Source organism: Musa acuminata, chromosome BXJ1-2 (assembly GCF_036884655.1).
Source record: "Musa acuminata AAA Group cultivar baxijiao chromosome BXJ1-2, Cavendish_Baxijiao_AAA, whole genome shotgun sequence".
NCBI classification, from domain to species: domain Eukaryota; kingdom Viridiplantae; phylum Streptophyta; class Magnoliopsida; order Zingiberales; family Musaceae; genus Musa; species Musa acuminata.
In genome coordinates, this window is record NC_088328.1 from 15,411,466 (window position 1) to 15,435,958 (window position 24,493).

Below are 24,493 nucleotides of genomic sequence, written 5' to 3' on the forward strand. Positions count from 1 at the left end.
TTTGGATGTCCCATATCTAGTACAGTTGGTCATTGGGAGTGGCAGTCGACCTTACGAGGGCTATTGAGTGTCGATAGAGGATCATCCACTCTCGGTGTCATGAGAGGAATATCCTATGTGTTCTTGCTCAGACAAATCCCTAGCTAGGGTCATTCGGGTTGAGAGAGAAAGAGTTCTTTGGGAGAATTCGATTAGAGCGAGACTCGAGTAGAAACCGTATGGGTCTGACAACACCATACTCGATATACGGTCTCTGGGATATTAGATGGATGAGGGACTATAGGCACACGGTAACTGAGGACAGACAGGTCCAATGGATTGGATTCCCTTGTATTGTCTGGGGACTACGGTGTAGTGGCCTAGTACGTCCGTAGTCGATGAGTCGAGTGAATTATTAAAGAGATAATAATTCACTAAGTTAGAAGGAGTTCTAACAGGTATGACTCACGGCCAGCTCGATATTAGGCCTAGAGGGTCACACACATATAGTAGGCATTGCGATGAGTAGAGGTTCGAATATGAGATATCCGCCAGAGCCCCTGTCTTATTGGATATCCAATAAGCCCCTGAATTATTGGATCTCATGGATGAGATCCAATAAGAGCCCATGAGAGATTATTGGATAGAGATCCACTAATCTAAAAGGCTTGGGTAATTGGATGTAGATCCAATACCCACTAGGGGAGGATCCATTAGGTTTTGATAGGGGACCTCTATAAATAGGAGAGATTCAGAGCCTCATAGGCTAGAGCCTTTACTTGCCTCTCCTATTCTCCTCCCCCTCTCCACCTTAGAGCAGACCTGGAGTTTTGAGGATCATCATTGTAGCCCTACTGTGTGGATCACCGCTAGAGAGGAGGACGCTTGACCTCCTTCACCCTCTCCTAAAGATCTGCAAGGAAACAGGGATATACGATCTCCCTAGGTAACACAATCTACTCTATATGCAGTTTTAAGTTTCGTGGATTTTACGCACCAATCTTTGCACGATGACGAACATCTCTTTGGGAATAGGGGATTTTGTTTTCTTGTTCTTCCACTGCCTATGTGATGTCGCCCCCAGATTTCCTAATAATGAGATCACGATAATGAGACTGATTCACATTTAAACACAGATCCTAAATAATCCCAGTCATAGGTTACTCGAAAGGGACATCATGATAACCGGACAAACTGGTGTGCTGTATACTCGTCCATATGATGGATGCAGCTGGTCTCATAGCTGCTCATGTGGGGACACTAAGGATACAACTACAGATGCTCATTGGAGAATGAGTTCACTGATTGATCCGGTTACGGAATGCTAGATGGTTGATGATGCCTTATTGTCAAACAACGATTCCGTAGTCCTAGTGGTGTATCTAGTCCTTAGACTTGAGACACCAAGGATGTCCTGTATAAGTGCTCCACTCTTTGATACCAGACTTATAGGTTTGGATATCCCAGATCTAGTACAGCTGGTCATTGGGAGTGGCAATCGACCTTATGAGGGCTATTAAGTGTCAATAGAGGATCATCCACTCTTGGCATCATGAGAGAAATATCCAATGTGTTTTTGCTTAGACAAATCTCTGGCCAGGGTCATTCGGATTGAGAGAGAAAGTGTTCTCCAAGAGAATCCGATTAGAGTGAGACTCGAGTAGAAACCGTATAGGTTTGACAACACCATGCCCGATATACGTTCTCTTGGATATTGGATAGATGAGGGACTATAGGTATACGGTAATTGAGGACAGACATGTCTAATGGATTGGATTCTCCTATATCGTCTGGGGACTACGGCGTAGTGGCCTAGTATGTCCGTAGTCGATGAGTCGAGTGAATTATTACAGAGATAATAATTCACTAAGTTAGAAGGAGCTCTGATATGTATGACTCATGGCCAGCTCGATATTGTGCCTAGAGGGTCACACACATATGGTAGGCATTACGATGAGTAGAGGTTCAGATATGAGATATCCGTCGGAGCCCCTATCTTATTAGATATATAATAAGCCCTTGAATTATTGGATACCATAGACGAGATCCAATAAGAGCCCATGAGAGATTATTAGATAGAGATCCACTAATTTAAAAGGCTTGAGTAATTAGATGTAGATCCAATACCCACTAGGGGAGGATCCATTAGGGTTTGATAGGGGACCTCTATAAATAGGAGGGATTCAGTGGTTCATAGGGTAGAGCCTTTACTTGCCTCTCCTATTCTCCTCCCTCTCTCCACCTTAGAGCAGACCTGGAGTTTTGAGGAGCATCGTCGCAACCCTACTGTGTGGATCACCGCTAGAGAGGAGGACGCTTGACCTCTATCACATTCTCCTAGAGATCTGCAAGGAAACAAGGATATACGATCTCCCTAGGTAACACAATCTATTCTATACGTAGTTTATTTCGTGGATTTTTACGCACCAATCTTCGCACGACGATGAACATCTTTTTGAGAAATTGGAGATTTTGTTTTATTGTTCTTCCACTACACATGTGATGTCGCCCCTGTGATTTCCCAACAAGTAGCACCCGCAAGCATTGCCCGCTGGTGCAGCACCCGTAAGAGTTGCCCGCAGGTGCAGCACCCGCAAGCATTGCCCCTTACTGGGGCAATGGCCACAAGCGTCGCTACCCTCGCGGTGCCTCTACCTGCGGGCGTAGTGCCCGCAGGCAGTGTCAGTAGGCTTGTGGCCCTCGCAGGCTGCCAGCGATAATGATAGTAGGCTTACGGCCAACGCAGGCTGCCAGCTACAACGCTAGCGCTCGCAAGTAGCACCGGCAGGCTATCAGCCCCTTAGGCTACCAAGCGCCGACTGCAAGCCTACTGAACGTAGATGGCAGCGTTGCCATCTGTTAGGGCAGCAACAATTGCTGCCCTTTCTCGCTTTTGCATCGATGATTTTGACGTCAAAAGCTTCTTCCAAAACACGACATGCATAATTCAAAACCAATCTTTCGCACGAACAACTGGCTCTAATATCATTGTAGGAAAATCTTGGGGGCTACATCACATACGCAGCGGAAGAACATTAAAACAAAAACCCCAAATTTTCTAATATGTGTTCATCATCGTGCGAAGATTGGTGCACAAAATCCATGAAACTTAAAAGTCACATGTGAGATAGATTGTGTTACCTAGGGAGATAGTATATCCGTGAATCCCTACAAATCTCTAGGAGAGAGTGAAGGAGATCAAGCGTCTTCCTCTCTAACGGTGATCCACACAATAGGGCTACGACGATACTCCTCAAATCTCTAGGCCTACTATCTAAAGAGGGAAGGGGAGGAGAATAGGAGATGACAACCCAAAGAGGCTCTAGCCTATGAACCATTAGTTTCTTCCTATTTATAGAGGTCCCCTCTCAACATAACCCTAATGGATCTTGCCCTATTGGGTATTGGATCTCCATCCAACTACCCAAGCCTATTCGCTTAGTGGATCTCTATCTAATAATCTCTCATTGGCTCTTATTGGATCTCATCCATATGATTCAATAATTTAGGGGCTTATTGGATATCCAACAAGATAGGGTCTCTGACGAATATCTCATTGTTGGAAAACAAAATCCTCAAATTTTCCATCGAAGTGTTTGTCGTTATAAAAAGATTGGTGCGTAAAATCCGTGAAACTTAAAACTACATATATTAAAGATTATGTTACCTATGGAGATTGTATATCCCTGAATCCCTATAGATCTCTAGGATAGGGTGAAGGAGATCAAGCGTCCTCCTCTCTAGCGGTGATTCACATAGCAAGGCTGCAACGATGCTCCTCAAAACTCCAAGCCTACTATTTGAGGAGGAGAAGGGGAGGAGAATAAGAGAGGTAACACAAAAAGGCTCTAGACTATAAACCATTAATTCTATCGTATTTATAGAGGTCCCCTATCAACTTAACCATAATAGGTCTTGTTATATTGGGTATTGGATCTTAATCTAACTACCTAAGTCTTTTATATTAATGGATCTCTATCTAATAATCTCTCATTGGCTCTTATTGTATCTTATCCATAGGATCCAATAATTCAGGGGCTTATTGGATATCCAATAAGATATGGGCTCTAGTGGATATCTCATATTCAAACCTCTGCTCATCGCAATGCCTACCATATATGTGTGACCCTCTAGGCCCAATATCGAGCTAGTCGTGAGTCATACCTATCCGAATTCTTTCTGGCTCAATGAATTATTATCTTCATAATAATTCACTCGACTCATTAACTACAGACATACTAGGCCACTACACCGTAGTCCCCATACGATACAGGGGAATCCAATCCATTGGACTTGTCTATCCTTAGTTACCATATACCTATAATCCCTTATTAGAGATTGTATACCGGGCATGGTGTTATTAAACTCATACGGTTTCTACTCGAGTCTCACTCTAGTTGAATTCTCCCAAAGAACTCTTTCTCTTTTAATCCGAATGACCCTAGCTAGGGATTTGTTTGAGTAAGAATATATGAGATATTCCTCTTATGACACCGAGTATATATGATCCTCTATTGACACTCAATAGTCCTTGTAAGGTTGGCTACTACTCCCGATGACCGGTTATGCTAAATCTGGAACCTCCAAACCTATAAGTTCGGTATCAAAGAATGAAGTATTCATACAGGACATCCTTGGTATCTCAAGTCTAAAGACCAGATACACCGTTGAGACTATGGAATCGTTGATTGACAATAAGATATTATCAACCATCCAGCATTCCGTAAGCGGATCAATCAGTGAACTCATTCCCCAATGAGCACTTGTAATGTATCCCTAGTATTACTATATGAGCAGCTATGAGACCAGTTGCATCCATTATATGGATAGGTATATAGCACACCAGTCTGTCCAGTTATCTCAATGTCCCTCTCGAGTAACTTATGATCGAGATTATTTAGGATATGTGTTTAAAGGTGAATCGGTCTCATTATCATAATCACATCACAATCTGATTCTCATTGTACAGATCGATGGACATCAAGATATATTCAAGCAACAGGCAATATAAAGTGATAAAATACTATATAATAATAATAAGCAAAAAGACTACGTGTCAAGTCACATGTGTCATCACTCAGGTGATTGGCTTGCAGGGCACCTATAACTAGCACTCATATCTAAACCTCTACTCATTGCAACGCCTACCATATGCATGTAACCCTCTAGGCCCAATATCAAGCTAACCGTCAGTCATACCTGTTAGAACTCCTTCTAGCTCAGTGAATTATTATCTTCATAATAATTCACTCGACTTATCAACTACAGACGTACTAGGCTACTGCGCCACAATCCTTAGACAATATAGAGGAATCCAATCCACTAGACTTGTCTATCCTCAGTTATTATATACCTATAGTCCCTTATCCATCTAATATCCCAGAGACCGTATACCGGGAATAGTGCTGTTAGACCTATACGGTTTCTACTCGAGTCTCGCTCTAATCGGATTCTCCCAGAGAATTCTCTCTCTTAATCTAAATGATTCTGGCTAGGGATTTGTTTGAGCAATAATATATGAGATATTCCTCTCATGACACCGAGAGTGGATGATCCTCTATCGATACTCAATAGTCCTCGTAAGTTTGGTTACCACTCTCAATAACTATTTGTGCTAGATTTGGAACCTCCAGACCTATAAATCTGGTATCAAAGAATGAAGTACTCATACAGAATATCCTTGGTGTCTCAAGTCTAATGACCAGATATACCACTAGGACTACGAAATCACTGTTTGACAATAAGATATCATCAACCATCCAATATTCTATAAGTGGATCAATTAGTAAACGCATTCCCCAATGAGCACCTGTACTGTATCACTAGTGTCCCCACACGAGCAGCTATGAGACTGGATGCATCCATCATATGGATGAGTATACAGTACACCAGTCTATCTGGTTATCTCGATGTCCCTCTCGAGTAACCTATGATCGGGATTATTTAAGATATATGTTTAAAGGCGAATCAGTCTTATTATCATAATCTCATCACGATTCGATTTCTATTGCACAGATCCATGGACATCATAATATATTCAAGAAACAAGCAATATAAAATGATAAAATATCAATAATAATAATAAGAAAAAAGAATGTGTATCAAGTTACACGTGTCATCAGTCGGGTGATTAGCTTGTAGGGCACATATAACGAGCACTCAAATTTGAAACTCTACTCATCGCAACGCTTACTATATCTGTGTGACCCTCTAGGCCCAATATCGAGTTGGCTGTGAGTCATACCTGTCAGAACTCCTTCTAGTTCAGTGAATTATTATCTATAATAATTCACTTAAACTCATCAACTACGGACGTACTAGGCCACTACGCCATAGTTCCCAAACGATATAGGGGAATCCAATCTATTATATCTGTCTTTTCTCAATTACCAAATACCTATAGTTCCTCATATATCTAATATCTCAAATACCGTATACCGGGCATGATGCTGTCAGACCCATACAGTTTCTACTCGAGTCTCGCTCTAATCGGATTCTCCCGGAGAACTCTTTCTCTCTCAATTTGAATGACCCTAGCTAGGGATTTGTCTAAGCAAGAACACATAAGATATTCATCTCATGACATCGAGAGTGGATGATCATCTATCGACACTCAATAGTCCTCATAAAGTTGGCTACCACTCTCGATGACCGGTTGTGCTAGATCTGAAACATCCAGACCTATAAGTCTAGTATCTAAGATTGGAGCATTCATACAAGACATCTTTGGTGTCTCAAGTCTAAGGACTATATACACCATTGGGACTACGGAATGCTATTTAACAATAAGGCATCATCAACCATCTAGCATTCCGTAAGCGAATCAATTAGTGAACTTATTCTCCAATGAGCACGTGTACTGTATCCTTATTGCCCTCACACGAGCAGTTATGAGACTAGTTGCATCAATCATATGGATGGGTATATAGAACACTAGTCTGTCCGACAACAGATAATATAAAGTGATAAAATATCAAATAATAATAATAAATAAAAAGACCGTGTATCAAGTTATATGTGTCATCACTCTGGTTTGCAGGACACCTATGACTATCATAATTGTCATATATATCCTTTATAATATTAATATAATTAATGGATAGTTCTTCTTTTTTGAAAAATATCATAAGGAACTCGATCATGCATTTTTTTTTTCTAAAACAATTAAAAACCAATATATAAATATATAACTTCTATTACCAATCTTCTTGATAGAAAATCAAGTTGATTCTCAAAATATTTATTAAATAAACTAATTAACTAAACTATTCTTTGATATTTTAAATCCTTCTAAACCTCAATAACATCATTAGCTGTTATTATTTTTTCTCTAAAGCTTCTTTTGCCTCATTCTAAATTTTCAAACAAAAAGATTATTAAACCAACCATTATAGATATCTTTTATGCTAAGTTATTTTGTTAAATGTTCATTAAACAATAATAAAAAAATATTTCATCTTTCCTTAATCTTCATATGATTAATAAATATTTTTATGTAATACTATCTAAATTCCTACTTTTTTTTTTCTTTCCCTAGATTTAGAAATTCAAATTATATTTTGTTTACCATCCTTAGTATTTGACTTATTATAAAAATTATTATAAGCCTTGTATCTTAGTGTGCCGCTACTTTTACCTCTTTTTTAGCTACTATATATTTTTATATTTCTCTTCATATTTATAATTCTGTCAATCTTCCGATCAAGATATTAATTGTCTTTTGAACTTGCTATCACCACCACCTATAGATACAGGTTTTTCAGTTAAAAATATACCTTGAATGACTTCTTCATTTTTTTTTTAAACAAAAGATAAACGGTCAAGATGGATTTAATGATTTCTTTTTCGAATGATTTCATCTAAAATTTTTTAAAGTTTTTGTTTTTTTGGGTTAGATCAGATCATCAAATTAAATTTGTTAGAATGTAATGGTGCTGACAAAGTTTAAATGTTTTTCCTCCTGCAATGATTTAATCTAATTTTTCTAAAGTTTCTTCTTATCATCCAATTGAATTGAATTCGGAAGGCATAAACATGGAAAACATTCAAAATCTCTTCTCCAAATCAAAATTTTAAGACTATACTTCTATCTTCAAGCCTTTATTATCATTATTATTATTATTATTATTTTTTATTTAACTTTGTTAAATTTTAAATACAATATTATCAATTTCTTAAGATTATTATTATTTTTAATCAGACTCTCCTTATAAATAAAGTATATTAATTTATCATCTAACCTTTTTCTTGAAATTGTTCATCTATCTATTCCCCGTAGTTAGGTTGGTTCATCCTCTGATCATAGAGTAATTTGTTATTGGAGTAACCTCCTAACCTATCCTTTGCGCTTCACACCACGTATTCATAGTTCTATTATATTAATCGTTAGTGATCTAAAATAATCTTTCATTTTTTTTATAGTAACATTATTGCCTTATTAAATTAACATATTTTTCAATAAAATGGAGCGTATCCATTTTGGTGTACCCAAATGAGTTCCCTTGGAATCATCATCATCATTCATCGATCAGTTACGTGACAACCAGAACGGTTCAAATGATCAGCTGGGTTTGCTCACATGTAGCAACACCAGAAATCGAACCCACAAGTTTCCTCCGGCTCAAAGTGCCATCGGCTGTTTTATAGTAATACTTGAATGATATTTATTATTTAATTAACAAATTTATTTAGTAATATTTTAAATAGTAATAATAGTATGAATAGATTTGCTTATGATATTTCTTAAATATTTTCAACATTAATTTGTTTGCATGTAATGACAAGTAAATAAATTACACGGAAATACGTTTTAAACATGGAAGACCAAAGCCCCCATTTCCCGGACCGAGGACACGTCATTGCTCCAATAACAAGAGACGTATTTTTGGGGGTACATATTTTGAGTACCCGATAAAAAAAAATGCTCCTTCGCCAACAACACGAGGCGATCGATTGCTTTCCTTCTTTTTGTTTACCAAACCAAACTATAACAAAGAAGACAGGTAGACCAACCGAACAGCAAGCGCGACCACAGCCGCCGGCACGACGACTTCTCCTCCTCCTCCTCCTCCTCCTCCTTTTCTTCCTCCGTCGCCAGGAGAACAAGACAATGATGAAGGAGAGCGGCCATTCGCTGAGGGGCGCGCCCTCCCGCCACCAGCAGCTGCGCAGATGGCCGAGCCCGATGCCGCTACTGGTTGCCCTGGTTGTCCTCGCCGAGATCGCCTTCTTGAGCCGCATCGACGTCGCCGAGAAGGCTGCTTCCGTGGTCGAGCAGTGGTCCACCTCCTTGTATTCTTCATCTTCATCTTCTTCTTCTTCTTCCTCTTCCTCGTCTTCGGTTGTGGAGGAGGAGGACAACGTCCCGGAAGACATCAAGCGCTGCGAGGAGTGGTTGGAGAGGGAGGACGCCGTGCCCTACTCTCGTGATTTCCGGAAAGATCCGATTTTTGTCTTCGGCATGCACAAGGTTTTAGGATTTCTTGATGCCCCTTTTCTCCTTCGTTCTTTAGTAAATCAAATTCAGCGTACGACGGCTGCTAATTCTTGTTTTTTTTTTAATAGCAATGCTGCTTTATTTTCCTTCCTCTGAATGACGTTGCTTTTGTGAGGTTTTCCGTCGGTGGATTTTAATAACAATTGTACATTTTAGGGAGAGTCTGGTCAGCGGTTACCAGCCTTGTTTTCTTGTACTGGTAAAGAGTGTGTTGCGTTGAGTGGAGATTGGATATGAGCCTACTTAAATAAGTTGATCGGTCACATTTAGACATGGGTTGAGATGCTGCAGCGCTGCTGCTTTATTGCAACAAATGGAAACCTGATGATTCAATACTATTTTATCTTTTTAGGTGTTTAACTTACACTTTCGAAAGTGCCTCCTCGTGCCACAAATTTGTCCTTTCCATTTGTATTAATAATGTAAAGCATTTCTGGTTCAGGACTGGAGTTCTTGTGATGTGGACTGTGATTTCGGGTCTGCCAATGACAAGGTACCGGATGCTGCGTTTGGATTGCCCCATGATCCAGCAATTGCTGGTGTCTTACGGTCAATGGAATCATCACACTATTATCCAGAAAATGATGTTGGTGTGGCACGACGGTGGGTAAGCACAGTTTATTCACTGCAATGACCAGTTCATCTGAAGAGTTGATGTTTTCAGTTTATGTTCTTGTGTTTTATAGGGTCTGTGCATTTTCTTGAAAATAATGTCCATTTGCTGTAGATTGACATTCATGAAAGCAACTTCTTGGCAGCATGTAAGCCAGCCTTCTAGAAATTTGGGCTGTCTGATGACATGTACTTGAGCAGGCAGTTATAGTATATAAAGAAGGAAAAGAGTGAGAGGGATATCACCATTAAGTCAAAATAATTACCAGAAATGATGTCCGAGGATAATCTTAACTAGCTGAGCATTGTATGTACTGTATTATCTTTCTTGTGTGAGCCAGTCACCAACTAATTTCACTTATTGATATCATGATCATCACATAATCTAATGTATGATTTCTTTCTTTTGCTTTTCTTATGGACACTATCATGTAATGCCCCTTCTTTGGAAATAGCAAGACCCACTATATTTTCTAGGTTCCGCTATTTAATAACATCCAATCAGTTCATGTGCTTTATCTGAAGACGTTTTGATGCCATGAACTATGTACATGTATGCTAAAGCTGGGAACAAGATGCTTGAAAGCTATTATTTTTTCTGATCTTTTAAGTATTCTGGCTCTTTCATGGACCTCTGCACTTTCATGCATTGTGCTTCAATTATGTGGAAAGATTGACTAGTATTCTTTTCGAACTATGAAGTAACACTTTATTAGAGTTTTTTTTCGAATTAGGTGGATTCTTTGGGAGCATCCATTGTAAATACAAAGTTGATCAGGAAATTTGTTATAGGGTTAGAATATATATCAAATAAGTCCCTATGATTAAATTATCAACCGTAGATGATTACATCCTTAATAAGTGACACCTTCTATTGAGTATTTGAAATTCATAACCCATCCTCCACAAAAAAAGAATTGTTTTTCTAGAGTTATATGAATATCTATTAATTATTTCATATGTATGTATACAATAGAATCGTGTTTCATAAATGAAACATATTAACATAAGGAGCATAAGCTCCATTTCCGAAGGCAAGTTCTCAACTTGGTTAACAGTCTTGTGCATCAAAGTCACACGGTAGCTCATTGACTTGATGACCCAATAACTTGATAAGGTATAACATGATGATAAGTGGGTACTCAGATCTTAAAATGTTTTTGCTAGTGTTGATATCATCTTCAAACATAGCATGCCATCCTGATCGAAGCAATGATCCTGTCATCCTTAACACACAAGTGAAAACTCCAAAGAAAAAAGGCTAATCCTTGGCTCTATGTTCTCGGACATCGCTTCTTTGCTTCATTTGAAATGTTGCACAATAAAAATCTCACCCTTGCTGATCACTTCAGCATCACCTCAACTTCCTTTCAAGAGAATTCTTGTTATGTACCCGACAATCAGTCTCATCTTGATTAAATTCAAAAAGGAGTGTGATCATATTGTTGTGCAGTCCAAATATTAGAAAAAGTTAGCTTTAGCTTCATCCTTGTTCTTCTTTGAGCAAAAATGAATATTCTTTATGAAATTTCTTGTATTGATGATATTATGTCTAACAATTAAATTGATCAATAATTTGATTGATTTTTTTAAATAAAATATACTTAAATCACTTTTGGCTTGATTTAGTTTCTTGTTGACCTGTGATGAATAAGGTGATGAATGGCGATGGCTAACTGAACCAAAGTAAATATATCAAGTTTAGTTGTAGTAGCACACCGAACATACACTCTGTGAACAATTACACTTCTTTCTTTGTAAAGGTTTGTTGCATATTTAGGCAATATTTTATAACATCATTGGACATTGAACAGAATCAAGATTAGTCACCTAGATTATGAATGTCATGACCATGGCAACCGATCCAACTTCTAATGCAGTCTAAAAACTGAGAGCCTGGTTTTATGACCTTCAATCTCAGGTCATTGGACACATTTTATTACAGAAATCATAGCCAACAAATTCAAAAGGAAACTGTTCAAAATAACTGTTCTGTTGTAGTGGAAAAATCAAATTTAAATGGTTAGTTACAGTGATTTTGACTGCTCAAGCTTCTAGCTGTTAGATTAACTTTCAGTAGGTTGCTCTTTTAATGGAGAAAGAAAAAGTCTATTACCTGTTGTTTTGCCACCCCAAATTTTTTATGGGTTTCTCTCTTGTGATGTTGTTTTACTATACCATTATTAGACTATTACTTGTTGTTTTGCTATCCAAAGTTAACATGTAAGAATTCATTCTTCTGAAAGGAGTTAAAAATTTCACTGATGTTGTGGTTTTGCTATTGCATACTACTATGCATGGGACTGTCTCTTACGTTTCAAACATTTTTTTTTTCTCATTTGTGCTTGAATATTTACTTGGACATTGAAATTTTGTCCTGTTTGATAGGATAGGGTATAAAGTTGTGATGACAACCAGCCTGTCATCAGACGTACCAGTTGGCTATTTTTCGTGGGCTGAATATGACATAATGTCACCTATACAACAAAAAACTGAAGAAGCACTTGCAGCTGCTTTCATTTCCAACTGTGGGGCTCGTAATTTCCGTTTGCAGGCCCTTGATATGCTGGAAGAATTGGGCATTAGGATAGATTCTTATGGTAGTTGTCACCGAAACCGTGATGGCAATGGTGCGTATAATGCTTTACAATCATCTTATTATGTTTTGTTGTGAATTCATGTTTGGCATTTGATATTTTCAGCTATGTAATCACTTGGGTGAGAGGTCCACATGGTTGACTTGAACTATTCAGTCCCTTTTCATGGTTGTTCATGCTACATCTAATTGAATAAAATGATGGTGATAAATAGAATTGTGTACTAAAGTTCATATTTAATATTCTAATTGTTGATCATGATCTAGATACATGTGTAGAGAATTGATCTTATTTTGATTGTTTTAGATCATCAATTAAATCAAGAATTACACCATTTAATACATTAATTAAAGAATTATATGATGAATGAGTAAAAACTCATGAAAAGAACCAAACCTTTGCTATTAAGCTTTGGGTAAGATCCTGTTCAGTTGCACCAATTTAATTTTGAACAGAAGCATCAAAGGCTAGATAGTTTTGAGCATATGGAACTCTATCTACCATGTGCTTGCATGTTCATGCTTGTCCCTAGGAGAGTGTATCTGTATGTGCACACAAGTTCATATACATGTGTATGTTTAGGTGTACATATGTGAATGCATGTGCTTGGTTCTGCTCAAAGATTGGAAATGGCTCTTGATCTGAACTCAGTAAATCCAGAATTTGGCTTGTTATTAATGGTTTTTATTGCATTCTTCTTATGGAATTTTGAAATTTGCTGCTAAAATTAGTTCCTAATCATGTGCTTTTGCTGTTTATTGTCTGGATGCAGTGAACAAAGTAGAAACTTTAAAGCGCTATAAATTTAGCTTGGCTTTTGAGAATTCTAATGAGGTGGACTATGTCACGGAGAAATACTTTCAGTCACTTGTTGCAGGTATGCTGATTAAACTAAAAGGATTTGTCAGTTTCTTCAGCTGGAAAGTTTGCAAGTTTTTGTAGTTTGGTATTACAGCCATTCCTGTGCCCTTTTTTGGATATGAAGTCTGAAGTCATATTCATTTGTATATTCTCTTTATACCTAGCTTTTCTGTTTATTGAGGAATTATTTGCCTTCTTGTGAGGGTGTTTCAGCCTAAAAATTTTTTGTTGACCATGATCTAGCTCACTATTTGTCATCCAACTGATCTCAGTCTGTAGATCTGTTCTTAGCACTTGCTTTGCACAAGTTAGATTGCAACATCAGAAAAGACGTGTTAATCTTGCCTGAATTTTTTAATGTTAACTCAACTTTGCATTTGCAAAATGTATGTCAGCTATGGTATCACATTGCAGGAACAATTCCTGTTGTCGTTGGTGCTCCAAATATCCAAGACTTTGCTCCTTCTCCTGGTTCTGTTTTACATATCAAAGAGCTTCATGATGTTGCTTCAGTTGCAAAAACCATGAGAGACCTTGCGGCAAATCCTGATGCTTATAACCATACACTGAGGTAAGTTCTTATTTTTGTTAATCATCTAGCAAAAAGCTCATAATCATTCAGGTTTCATGCTTTTGTGATCAATGTTATCATCAAAAGAACTTGAACTATAATGACAGGTTTTTGTCATTGATGTCCCGTTTTCCTTTTTTTTTTTGGGTGCAAAAAGCTGATCCCAAATAGTTGGGACACTGTGGCATGTTGTTGTTGTTGTTTGACTATTTTATATTTTTCCCTATAAAGCATTTCCTTGGGTGGACATTGTCATGGCAGTATAGTCAAAGTACACTTTTATTGTATCGTGTTGCTCTCTTTTTAAGTACGTTTTCTAATGTTGGAGTCTTCTACAGTCCTGTTACAGAATGAAAGTTGCATTTATTCCATATATGCAACCTTATAAATGACACTTGGTTTGGAAAGATAGTGTTTAGGATCATGTTTGTAAAACTACAAGACTGCTTTTTCATTCACAACTTTTGTTTTTTTTTGTTATTTAAATTGATTTTTTACCTTCTGTTCTTCGCCAAAGATGGCCCTTGTCACTTATTTCTAGTGATTTTGAATCGCCTTAGGCTCTTAGCCACATTGGTCAAGGGTCATTTTCATCATATTATGGAGATTACTCAGGGCGGGCAAGTCTTGGTACAATATTAATATTGCTCCTTTGACATCTAGTTGATCAGGGTTTTAGTTGCATTAACAACCTCTCTATCTGTAAGGATAGTGCACAAAAAGGTTATTGACAAGGCCATAAATCTTTCTGAAACAAATTTAGGTGCCTGATCTTTGAGCATCTAAGAATTTTGTTTTTTGGTCTCAAGTCTTATCTATATATTTTACATGCCTTCTATATCATTTCTGGTTATCTTTTTGGAGAAGATTTGAATTATCAAATTTGTCTTTAGTGAGTGCCTGTGCTGAACAGGTATAACATTTTAACATTCATCATATATGAAACTAAAATAGATATCCATTTTCGAGTGCAGAAACCTGTGCCCCAAAGAGTGATCTTTCTGATCTTTATATGTTTCCATCCAAGGTTGCGCCCATAGTTTCCTAAATGTGATGGACATTTTTAAGAAGAGAGAGCTAATCACCTTAATAGGCTTCCTGCCATTGCATCATTTGACATCTCTTTTAGGACTCTTATGTCTTCAAGGACTTCGTACATGAGTAGTATGAATAAGGGAATTTCATATATTTCCAAGCTTCATCTGTGAATCCTCTATGCACAAGGTGCCCTCGTAATTATCAAAATCTTGTACTAAGTAAACATGGGAGGTGATTCTTGTCTGAGAAAGAGTTGAATTTTTCACAAGAATAGATTCAATCATATCAATCATTGTTACCCCTGAGCTTCATCTTGAATCTCCAGTATGCAAGGCACTGACTTACATCTCATGATCTTGTGCTCACGTATGCTTGGGTGGTGATCCCTTGTCCATGAAAGAATTGAATTTTCCACTAGAAGATATTTGATCATGATAATCTTTGTTTATCATTTCGCTTAGTGAACTGATGTAAAGAGATCTCAGAGCATGGAAATTGGAGATGAATTAGATCCTAAGAATAGCAGCAGCACCCTTCTTAAAACATATCGATTGATTCTGGTCATATTTGCTTTCAATGAAACTCTTGCTGACTCTGACCAATGCAAGTCAAGTCTAAAGTGTTTGTATATTTAATATGTTTTGTCTCAACAGGCCACTTTTTCATTGTCTGAAGCTTTTCATTGGATGAATGCACTTATTTTATCTATCTACTTTTGTCTTTTTCATGTTTGCCGTATTGTGTTGACTAGATGTATTGGTCCCTGGTCGGTCTAGTACGTATTGGTCTGTTCCGGTGTAATGTGTGTTATGTGCAAACTGAAAAAAAAATCTAAAAATTCAGCTGAAATTAAAACACAAAAGCATATTTCAGGATTCTTTATCCTGATATATTATTATATAAATTACATTTAGTACCTAAGCATGCATAAATAAGCCTCTCATTATCCACTAAACTACCTCTAATTTATCCACTAAACATAGTAGATTAAACTCGTTAATCATGCAAGAAGTTAATACATGATCAACCAAAGCTTATTCTTATTAAATACCTCTAAGTCTTAAGCAATCATTAGTCACTAATCAGTCAAGAATTTCCAATACTTGTAATCCTAATTATATGATATGATAAAGAAACATAATGAAAAGCTAAATACCTTCAATTGGAAAAAATTCCACTTTACCTCAAGATCGAATCCTCCTTTTATCCAAATCAAGAGAATGATTTTCACTAATTGCCTATTAGAGAGATTAAACAAGTTTAATAAGAGAGAAAGAATGAGAAATAGTGAGGTGGAGAGTGAGTGTGAGTGAGTGAAAGAGGGGGGAGGGAGGGGCTTTTATAATCCCAAAACAGTCTCCAATGGTCAAATCAATTTGACCATTGGGGACTGGTACCAATTGAAATGACACTTGTAGGTTTAAAATTCGACCATTACCAGCCAGCATCCATATTTAGTTACTGGACGAAGAGGATCTCTAATTCTAGGTAGCATGCAGTGGGTACTCCTCCACTTGGTTCCTGTTTCTTGTTTTGCCAATAAGAAGATTTTGGATTTTATTTTCTGAAGTATTTTTTTGTTAAAATAAGAGCCCATTTTAATGGTAACTATCACTAGGATGTGGGAGAAAGGGGTCTAGAATTACATGGAATAATCAAAACTTGCCATTTATAGCATAGGATCCTAGCAGGAAATATTATTTTCTTATAATTTTTCAAACAGAAGTACTTCCACATAATACATATTTTGATCAAATCATGTTGATGCTGGCTGTTGTTCCACCACCCCATGTCATTCAGTAGGTTAAGAGCTGCCAGCTCACTGCATCCAACACTCTCCCATGTCATCCTAGTGCAAACTTTGTGTGTATCAATTCTTGCTTCTGATACCCGTGTGCTGGTGTTTAGAATGATAAGAGTGGCATACTATGCATCACAAGATGGCATGCACCAGCATCTGAGAGCGATGATATGATCTAGCATGTGTTGGTGTTAGAGTGACATCCTGTGCCTGCCTGTGATGCGCCCAACATTTCAAGTGGAATCTTCATTCTCAGGAAACATGAAAAACCATGCATTATCGAGTTGGTTATAGCGTGTTTTCTTAACCCTACTAAGTTGATAATACTGTAAGGAGTTCTATAGAGTTTGTTAATTGTTGTAGGCAAGTAAATATTAAATTAGTGTATCTGTGTTATAATGCCATCATCATCTTCTCATTTTTACAAATTCTCAACCCTTAATGTATGATCCAATGAGTATTATCTTCTTGTAGGTGGAAGTATGAAGGTCCATCTGACTCATTCAAGGCCCTCATGGACATGGCAGCTGTACATTCATCTTGTCGGCTTTGCATACATCTAGCGACAAAGATCCACGATGAAGAGGAAAAGAGTGCTGCATTTCAGAATCGTCCCTGCCATTGCACCAGTAGTTCAGGAACAGTCTACCACCTGTTTGTCAGAGAAAGAGGCCGATTCAAGATGGAGAGTATCTACCTGAGGTACATGTTTATTTGACTGATTATTCTAAGCTATCGTTCATTGTTATGATATGGTGGTGCTGGTCCTGGTCTCTTTTCTTCGATTGGTTATTTTAAGCTATTGTTTCATTGTTATGATATGGTGCGCTGGTCTCTTTTGTCTTTCACTTTTTGCATAACATTGTTGTTGTTGCATGTCTGGAACCTCAAATATTTGGTTGTGGCTATTAATTTTAACAACCCCGACACCTATATCTGTTTTAACTTCTATGTGATTCATGTGTCTCGGTTAAATGATGATTCTGAAAATGTGGCAGATCTGGGAAGCTGACTTTAGAAGCACTAAAATCTGCAGTTCTAACCAAGTTCAGATCACTAAACCACACGTCCATCTGGAAGAAGGAAAGACCAGCAATGATAAGAGGTGGAAATGATTTGAAAATCTATCGAATATACCCGGTGGGCATCACCCAGCAAAAAGCACTGTACACATTCCAATTTGATGACGATGCCGAACTTGAAAAGTATATCGAGAGCAATTCTTGTGCTAAGCTTGAAGTTATTTTTGTGTAGCATCGCCCGCTGCTTGAAGTGTTTTACGCAACACACATGATTTGTTTCAGCTTCTGATGTATCCATCATGTATTTCCTTGTTAGATGGCCTGTTCATTTGCAACAGAAGCTCTATTGCTGCTATGTACAACAGGGCAATGTGTAGTTATTTGGCCATCTGTTCCTTGTATGTTTATGAGCTTTTTGCTGATCTTAACTACACGAAGGAGCTTAGCAACTTTATATACTAAGATGCTACTAGTAAATTTGTGTTTGCTTCGAACGGTATTAATGTCGTTTAAAGTTTTGACATCACTATGCTAACATTACTCAACCAATGAAATGTTCTTGAGATATAGGAGAAATGATCAAATACCCTCAAACGTGGAGGGTAAATACGAAAATCGGCAACTTTCGAGGGGTATGTGTGTATTCTAGTCGAAAACCTTAATGCCTCCGAGTTCATCTTCGCACTGCCTAACATACTGCCTGGCCGCAGCCGTTTCGCCGGCGTCGCCATGATCCTTGGAGCAATGGGTGGAAGGGTAAGGGGGAGGCATGAGATAGCATGGCTCCGACGACATAGCCTGGCGGCATGGGAGGTCCGACTGCGTGTGCCGGAGCAGAATCCACGGCTGCAGGCCCCCGAGCCCCTGCGCCACGTACCCGAACGTCGACCACGCGCTGGTGATCAGGGCGTCGCTAAAACTCAGAAGCTCCACCTCTGCCAACGCCTTGATGTTATGGCCTTGCTGTTCCGTGTGCTGCTGCCCCTCGTGGCTCGGCTGGTGCACCCTGACCACCTCGCCGGTCATCGTGGGATGCTTGGCGTACATGTCTCGGATCCTCTCGGCGTATCCGGAAAACAAGCTAGCGACCAGGACGGCCTTCACTTTCATGTCGGTCTTCGAAGCTGGTGCCGCCCACTCCTGAAGGTTCACCGCCGGCAGAATGCCTTCACTGAGCGAGCAGTTAATGACCTGACGCAGCATCGACTCGAACGGAACGGGGAAGTTGTGGAAGACTCGGATCTGGATGCCCAACGTCTCATCAGCCGCAGCAAGATGAGCACGGTAATACTTGGTGACGTAGTCCCACACGACGTTGGTCGGGTGCACAAGATACCGAACGAGGTGGTGGAACGCGGTCGCTCTCTCCAGGAAAAGCTGCCGCAACTCCTCCTCGTACTCTTGCAGTAGAAACAGGGAGGGCACGAAGTAGTGGTCTGATTTCAGCAGCAGCCAAGGGATCCTCCGAAGCATCAGCTGCGCGTCGCCGCAGAAGAACAGCTTATCCCATTGGTCGTAGTACCAGGGCAGGTGGAGGTAGACGTAAGCCGGCAATGTAGCATTGGAAGAACCTGAAAGCATCTCGTCGTCGATGACCTTATTGCGGAGCATGTTGCCGTAGCTCTGAGGAGTCCCTTTGTCGAAGTCGAGGAAGTTGTGGAGGGGGAAGTCGGAAGGCAGAACCCACGAAGTCCCCGGAAAGGGCTCGCAGAGAAGGTCGGTGAAGTCGCTGGGGATGTGGAGCAGCAGAACCTTGTTGTTGAGGAGAGCGTAGAGGAAGGAGGAGACGATGGTGAGCACCCTGTTGCCGAGGCCATTGTGAGGGATCCAAACCACGTAGTTGCACTCCATGGGGCCGTTGCTGCGGCCGGACTTCAACTGCTCTATGGACTTGTTGTAGAGATGGGTGTTCGGAGCGCATTTCTTGTGGAGAGCTTCGTACTCTCGCAGCCTTCGGATGAGATAAGGCGAAGGAGCGTGAGGTGATGCCTTGCGGTAGAGCATAGACTGGTATCGACTGAGGCAGGACTCGCCGTCGAAGTCAGGAGACAAGAGGCCGCCAAGGAGTCTGTCATTGGGTGCCTCGGAGGAGCTATTTTTCCGACCTAGATAGATGTTCCACCAAATGCACAAGTGAATCTATGATGATTAACTAACTGCAAGAAAAAAGATTAAGATAGAATCTTGGTTTTATTACCGAAAGGAGGATTAAAGATTTGTTTACCCATATACTATTTGGATGATCAAGTAGAGCCACAACGATGTTGGGCTGATTCCATATGGATAGTGGTCAAAGATTCCATAACTTGAAATCCTTGTCTTCTACCTCATTAGGAACCAGCAAATGTAAGCTGTCCTCACTTTTCTTTTATTACTCTAAATCATGATGATCACAAGCTCCAAAGTCAAAGAAGGCTCGCTCCATTTGTGACGTCAAGAGAGTGGCCGGCCATTGGAAGTGCCCAATGCTTGACCAAGCTTGACGGAAACAACGAGGTTAGTTGTGTGTATATATACACACACACTAACATCTCGATTTGTTCTTTGATAGTTCTTATTGACTGACGTAAAGGGTGGGTCCCTCGTCAATGTCATAAGCAGCTGCCATATGGGCAGCAGCATCTTCTATGGCTTTACAACAATTATTCGTTCTTACGATTGTCCAAACAAAATATAAAAATAAATACAACAAAACAAAAAAGAAGAAGACTAATTTTATGTATTTTTTATATAAAAAAATACACTTGAATTTACAGACGGTGGTTCATAGAAGCCTATCAAAAGTTAAAAAGGATAGCTAAGCTAAAAGATACTAACATTAGTGGAATCAACAAAGAAAGACAAAACGTTAATAACAAGAAAAGCCATATGAGGACATATTCTCAAGATTGCAGGCCTCCTCGTCAAACAACAAATTAAAGCTCGTCTTGCAGATTATTCCGACTCCAAAAACTAGAGAGAAACGTACACTATAAGGTTGTTGGTTTCTTTTGCAGACTAATTTCAAAGCCAGCTGATGATGCTTAATGAGTAGCTGATCACATCAAAACACCATTATAACTTGTTTGAGATATGATAAAACGGATAAATCTAGTTCGACCATATGCCGAGTTGATCAAATACATTTTATTTATCTGTTCCTAAGTGTATTTGATCCTATATTTTATCTCTCAAGAAGAAGAAGAAGAAGAAGTGAACATGGCGATAGAGAGTTACCTATTCCGGCTCCTGCACCAACTGGCCGCAGCAGTTCCCAAGATGGCGTCCTATGGGTTCCGACGAGGAACACCAACAGCACCGATACCAAGCAGGTGACTAGGAGCACGCATGGCTTCAGAATACGGGAGCTGTGCCTCTCCGGCTGCGCTTCCGAATTGTCCCCGGACATGTCCAAGCTTTGGTAGCTCTTGCTGCCTCTCGCTTCCATTTTATGTCGCCAAAACCCTCCTCAGATTTCTTAACCTTGGTTTGATGCGATCTCGCACTAAAATATGAGGTTATAAGGTCCTGCCACGCTCGTCCAACTCAAGAGAATGTGGTTCGACGAGGCCCGAGACAGATCCGACCTTTGCTGCTCCAATCGTCAACCTGTGTCTGCTCAGATCGAGAGAGTGTCTTTATTAGTAGTCTACCATGATTGAAGAAGGCACTTACAGAAGCCTAGCCAGCAACGCAAGCGGCTCAACGTGTGATCCAATCACTTACACGTCGAATGAGCCAACTACAGGAATCTTACAAGAATTATATTAAAAGGTCAACACTTACGAGGGATCTAATCGTAAAGTAGCCGCCGATGTCCCTTGCGAGTTCTTCTCCAAAAAAGAGAGGGAGAAGATGCGTCTTCCGTAGTTTTCCAACTTTCTCTTATTGGCATGTGCTATGCAGTCAAAGCATCTGTGCCGTGCCCTATTCAATCGTCCGTGAACATGATTGCAGCGAGAGAGAGAAGATAGTGATTTTAGGCCAAAGCCGGTGTTATCAGTCACTCACCGGAGATGTCCGCCGGCACTGGGAAGGACTGTGATCATCGAATGGAATAGGAGTGGCAGCGGCGACTGAGAAATAGAGATATGGGAACACCATGGGATTTAGATAGGGAGTGTTGATCCCTTGAAACTTGGAAAGCTTTGTGGGGAGGTGGAAATATAGTATTTGACAACAGGTCCATATATAGAAGGATGACAGCATTAGATTTACGTTACAGTGCATATGGTAACCGTCGGAACAATACTTAGGTGGAGTGAAGGGTGCAGATGTGTCCGTGGTGGGTTGAGAACTCATATTTCTTCTTCTTCTTCCTCGAAACCAGACAAGTCAAAAGGCCGAGAGGATCCTTCGTGGATTGCCATGCCACACAGGTCAACTCATACGCAGATGCCGATGTTTTGGCTGGAGGTAGCACATGCTTTCTTCTCGGTGTTGATTCAATGGCTAATGTTTAATGTTCTCCAACCATAACAATGGCTAATGTTTAAACTGTTGAACAGTGTTTCACATGCTGAAACTTCACACAAACCAAAAAGAAAGTATAAAATAATATTCTCTACATGTTATGATTTAGGCCAGTTCGAAGAGATACATCTAAAGATCTTCTTCTCAGATTTTTCTTAGTTGTGTACTTGTTGTTTTGTTAATTGCTCTTAAGGAAAATGATGGCAAAAATATTTTTTTGTATGAAAATTTATTTTTATTGGCTGATTTTTTAATTAACACAATCATTATAATGTATTAAAATTTAGACTAATTTTTTTGGTATAAGTTTAATTGATATTAATACCTTTCTAAAATGTCATGAAGATAATGATTTGAAAAGTTTAGATAATATTAATTATAAATATTTTTTTAATCAAACTATTTAAATGTAGATAAATCTATAAAAAATTCTTAACAATATTATCATGTTATCCAAACAATCTTAAATCCTGACACTATCTTTCCCGTTTAAATTTGACAACTTACGATGGAGGATGAACTCTCTTCACCTGGTGGCTACGCGGATGGTGACAGCTGACACGGTGGGGAGACGTTGATGAGCTACAATGGTGGAAGACTCTTGTATGGGAGCGGGCACGTGGTGGTGTTGTTGTCGGGCGGAGGAGAGAGTTCGTGCAACGACGATTGGCCTGCAGTACAAGCTGAGAACAATGTTGGTGGGAAGAATAAAAGGGAGAAAAAGGGTGAGAACGTGGAGGGAGGAGAACCTGTTGTGAAACCAAAACAGGTTGTGGAGGTGCAGTATAGGGAGGGAAGATAGAACAGGAGGTTGAGGAAGAAAGAGAGAAGAGAAGATTATTTCTCCTCAACTGATGGCTATGGTGACGAGCGGCGAGGTTGTGGATATCAGTGGAGGTGGAGAGACGATGATGACCTGCAACAATGGAAGAATTATGTGTGGGGGAGCAGCGAGAAGCTTGCAGCACTGGCCAAGATCAGTGTTGGTGAGAAGAATAAAAGGGAAAAAGAGGTGAGAACAAGGAGGGAAAGGATGTGGAGGCTACTGATGCACCATTTAGGGAAGGAATATATAGCAGGAGGATGAGGAAGATGGGGAGAAAATTAAGGATGGGAGAGATAAGAGGAAAGAAATAAAAAATGAAAGGAGGCTGTGTACAGATCTATGAATTTTCTATGTATATATCAACATTTTAGCATTCATCTCATTTATAATTAATTAAAGTATTCTTTTTATGAGATATGAGGTGTCATCATCAATTTGACCCTCACTTAGGTGGCTGATGATTTCGATATATTAGCCAAATGGATCATATGGTTAGCAAGATAGAATAACTATTTTTTTTGTATCCAAGTAACACTAAGACAATTCCACAAAAATCAACCGTTCCTGTGAATTAACTTCCTCACTTAGATGATGCCAAAGTCATAAAATTGGAAAGAGCACAAAAAGTCTATCTCCTCTTCCTCATGTATTTTCTACATCTCTCTCCTCTTTCCCTTGGTGCTATTCATTTTTCTATCTAAGCTTAAGGAGTCCAGGGAGGCCTTTTGTGGCCGAGGTGTCGTGACCCAGCCTTATGAGCCCTTTAACAGCTTAGCTTAACCCATGGCCTTTTTGTGACCTGACCAGTGGCTTAAATTGATTCGAGCAAACCGGTTTGAACGAATTAGGCCGATTCAGGAGTGTTATAAATCAATTGTAATCGGTTCAAAATCATTTGCCTCAAATTGGACACAACTAAGTATAAATTAGATTAATTTAAAGTGATTTCAGACTAAATCTATGAGGATTTCAAGTTTATTCAATTATGTTTTAGTTTAATTGATTCCAAGTCAGATTAATTGGATCAATTCAGTAGGGCTCATGTTAATTGAGAGTCAGATCATGATATATTTAATAAATTTACATAGTAGCATTATATTTTGAGATTAATATGTCATAATATAATATAAGGTTAAGGTTCATTTTAGCCTTCGTAATTTTGACCATGGACTACTTAAGTTCTTACGGTTTACTCGTGTATAAAATAATCCTTATATTTTTTAAAACATAGAATATAA

General features: G+C 39.1%; 2 protein-coding genes across 3 annotated transcripts; one reads left to right on the forward strand and one right to left on the reverse strand.

Moving 5' to 3' along the window:
* Positions 1-8,949: 8,949 nt before the first annotated feature.
* On the forward strand, positions 8,950-18,439 carry LOC135595803 (glycoprotein 3-alpha-L-fucosyltransferase A-like). Its single transcript, XM_065087202.1, has 7 exons — positions 8,950-9,448; positions 9,918-10,078; positions 12,476-12,717; positions 13,457-13,561; positions 13,960-14,116; positions 17,430-17,657; positions 17,954-18,439. The coding sequence occupies exons 1-7, from the start codon at positions 9,089-9,091 to the stop codon at positions 18,207-18,209; spliced, it is 1,509 nt and encodes a 502-aa protein (XP_064943274.1). The 5' UTR covers positions 8,950-9,088; the 3' UTR covers positions 18,210-18,439.
* A 26-nt stretch (positions 18,440-18,465) lies between these two features.
* LOC135595792 (galactoside 2-alpha-L-fucosyltransferase-like) lies at positions 18,466-22,373 on the reverse strand. Of its 2 annotated transcripts, XM_065087187.1 has the most exons (4): positions 21,968-22,373; positions 21,743-21,883; positions 21,194-21,571; positions 18,466-20,082 (listed from the first exon to the last, which is right to left on the reverse strand). In XM_065087187.1, exons 3-4 carry the CDS (start codon positions 21,402-21,404, stop codon positions 18,623-18,625), a joined length of 1,671 nt encoding a protein of 556 aa, XP_064943259.1. In that variant the 5' UTR covers positions 21,405-21,571; positions 21,743-21,883; positions 21,968-22,373; the 3' UTR covers positions 18,466-18,622. The 2 variants fall into 2 exon arrangements, with proteins under 2 accessions (XP_064943259.1, XP_064943264.1); XM_065087192.1 differs by having other exon boundaries at positions 21,743-22,373.
* Between the last annotated feature and the right edge of the window lie 2,120 nt (positions 22,374-24,493).